The 2775-nt window shown below is 30.6% G+C and overlaps 1 protein-coding gene across 2 annotated transcripts in view; it reads right to left on the reverse strand.

Moving 5' to 3' along the window:
* The window catches only part of LOC106474991 (UDP-glucose 6-dehydrogenase-like), an 18102-nt gene that overhangs the window by 3832 nt on the left and 11495 nt on the right, over positions 1-2775 (reverse strand). For both annotated transcript variants that reach the window (XM_022403234.1, XM_022403235.1), the window contains exons 7-8: positions 1924-1964; positions 1053-1144 (exon numbers count right to left, since the gene is read on the reverse strand). In XM_022403234.1, coding sequence (XP_022258942.1) covers positions 1053-1144; positions 1924-1964 — 133 coding nt within the window. The remainder of the gene's footprint in view (positions 1-1052; positions 1145-1923; positions 1965-2775) is intronic.

Genomic DNA, 2775 nt, shown 5'->3' on the forward strand with positions numbered 1-2775 from the left:
GTGAAGCATGGTGGTTTCAGAGTGATGGTTTGGGGAGCTGTTTGGGAGATCGAGCTTAGTGGAGTGCGTTAGCAACATAAATTTTGCAAAATACGTCGAAATATTGGAGGAAGGATTCTTGTCACTTTATTCCTCGAGTTTCGTGGACAAGAACACAACATTGTTCCAGGAAGATGGAGCCCCGTGTCACACTGCTAGAAACACCCAAAAGTGGCAGGAAGAAAATGGTATCCAGAAGTTGCCCTGGCCGAGCCAATCTCCTGACATGAACCCCATCGAAAACCTCTAGGCCATACTCGACCGGCAAGTCAAGAAACAACTAAAAAACCAACTTCGAAGAGCGATCTACTCCAAGTTTTGAAGCAAAAGTGGGTGAAAATCCCACAATCTAAAATTGACGAGATGATTCTAAAGATGCCCCAAAGGATCAATGAACTCCACGAAGTGAAAGGAAGATCTACTAGATATTAATTAAATTATAAATATATCAAATCATGTGAATATGACTGAAATATTTAATTTTTTCTGAAAAGGTGGTGTCTATTTACTTGTGACCACGCTGTGTGTGTATGTGTTTGTGTGTATACATTATTGAAAAGATCTGCATACTTCCAAAGCTACTAACATAAACTTTATTAATTGATTAAACTAAAACAGAAACTGAAATATTTAATTTTTCTGAAAAGGTGGTGTCTATTTACTTGTGACCACACTGTGTATGTATGTGTTTGTGTGTATACATTATTGAAAAGATCTGCATATTTCCAAAGCTACTAACATAAACTTTATTCATTGATTAAACTAAAACAGAAACTAACCAATCATATATTTCCTATATTCTAAAATATTTTATAAAGTTCAAGAATTTTTTCAAACAGTTCCATATATATTGATATTAACTAAAAACTGTAGGTCTGAAACAAACTCTTTGATAAAATTATCAAGAATGAGTGTCTTAAACTATATTACTCTTTTAGCAAGTTCCTCCTTCAGATAAATAACTCTTATGTTCATATCATCCTGTCTATATTATTTTAAAAACCTACACATACCAAGAATTCATCCCACTCTGTACAGATGACCACTGCATGGGCTCTTTCTGAGGCTGAATATGGATTTGTATGAAATGACAGCAACTCTAGGACTGCAGAGTAAAAGTAGTCATTTTCATGAAGTCATAGATAATTGTAAGAAATGCTCAATATTTAACAAAAGAATGGGTTTTTTAACTTAAGTGCATTAAAATGGCAGCAGTAAAATACAAGAAGTGGCTACAACTTGATGCATTTTAATCATGTATGTTTTAGTGAGACAGAATCTATGGCCATGTAAAGTTAAAACGCTCTTAAGTGCATGTGAATAGCTTTATTACTTACGAGTGGAATATTGTTACATAGAATGAATAAGTAGCATATGACTAAAAGTTAAGCTAAGTAACAAACACTGGAAAGACCTAAGAATAAGCTTTACCTTTTACAACAAAAAAACAAACTGGTCATCTGGTGGTGATGTTTTTAATTTTTCAAACATAGAATAAATTTTTTTTATTTAATATTTAGGAATATAACCAACATATAGATACTATAAGATTGGAAAATTAAATTATTTAAATTCTAGTATTATTTTTTGTTTCCATATCATTGGAAATATTACTCAAGTGATAAGTATTAGATAAAGATTAGTGGAAAAATAGGAAAGCAAGCAAGTGGACAATAAAAGTTTAGAAGTATTATCAAAAAATTATGAAAGAAAGCATTATAATTGTTTTCAACATTAAATAAAAACGTTTTTTATTATACTATAAATAACTTCACCTATGATTTTCGTACTTCAGCACCCATAATTTTCACACTTCAACACCTATAATTTATGTACTTCAATAAACTACAACAAGACCTTCAAACATAGCAAAACACACAACACCTTTTTCTGGTTTGTCCATGATATCTGGGTGCGTAAGGTCTCTAATAAAAGAGAAAAGAGAAAAGTTTAAGCTAAACTCTTTACTGTTTTGTAATTTGAATAAAACTTAGTTTACTGTGTAAAAAAAAGTCAATTCATGTTTTATTCTAATTCCAATAACCTTGCATTGTATAACATGGTATACTTCATGTATAACATGGTATACTCCATGTATAACATGGAATATTAAAACTATGAAGCAGGCATAAAACCAATGTTTGCTATTGTAGCCTATAATAAGAGCTTAAAAATGTCTTAACAAAATATGAATAGAATCTAATTCATTAAGGTCTAAATAGAATAAGATAATTTCAAAGTCTTTACTCTATAATACATGGAGTATACCATGTTATACATGAAGTATAGCATGTTATACATGGAGTATACCATGTTATACATGAAGTATAGCATGTTATACATGGAGTATACCATGTTATACATGGAGTATACCATGTTATACATGAAGTATACCATGTTATACATGAAGTATAGCATGTTATACATGGAGTATACCATGTTTGTTATGCTTCATGTATCTAATCATTCCAATATTAACATGTCATACTTCATGTATCTAATCATTCCAATCATAACATGGTCATACTCCATGTATAACATGCTATACTTCATGTATTTCCAATATTAACATGTCATACTTCATGTATTTAAACATTCCAATATTAACATGTCATACTTCATGTATCTAATCATTCCAATATTAACATGTCATATTTCATGTATCTAATAAATCATTCCAATATTAACATGTCATACTTCATGTATCTAACATGAAGTATGACATGTTAATATTGG

Source organism: Limulus polyphemus, unplaced genomic scaffold (genome assembly GCF_000517525.1).
Source record: "Limulus polyphemus unplaced genomic scaffold, Limulus_polyphemus-2.1.2 Scaffold7941, whole genome shotgun sequence".
NCBI lineage: Eukaryota > Metazoa > Arthropoda > Merostomata > Xiphosura > Limulidae > Limulus > Limulus polyphemus.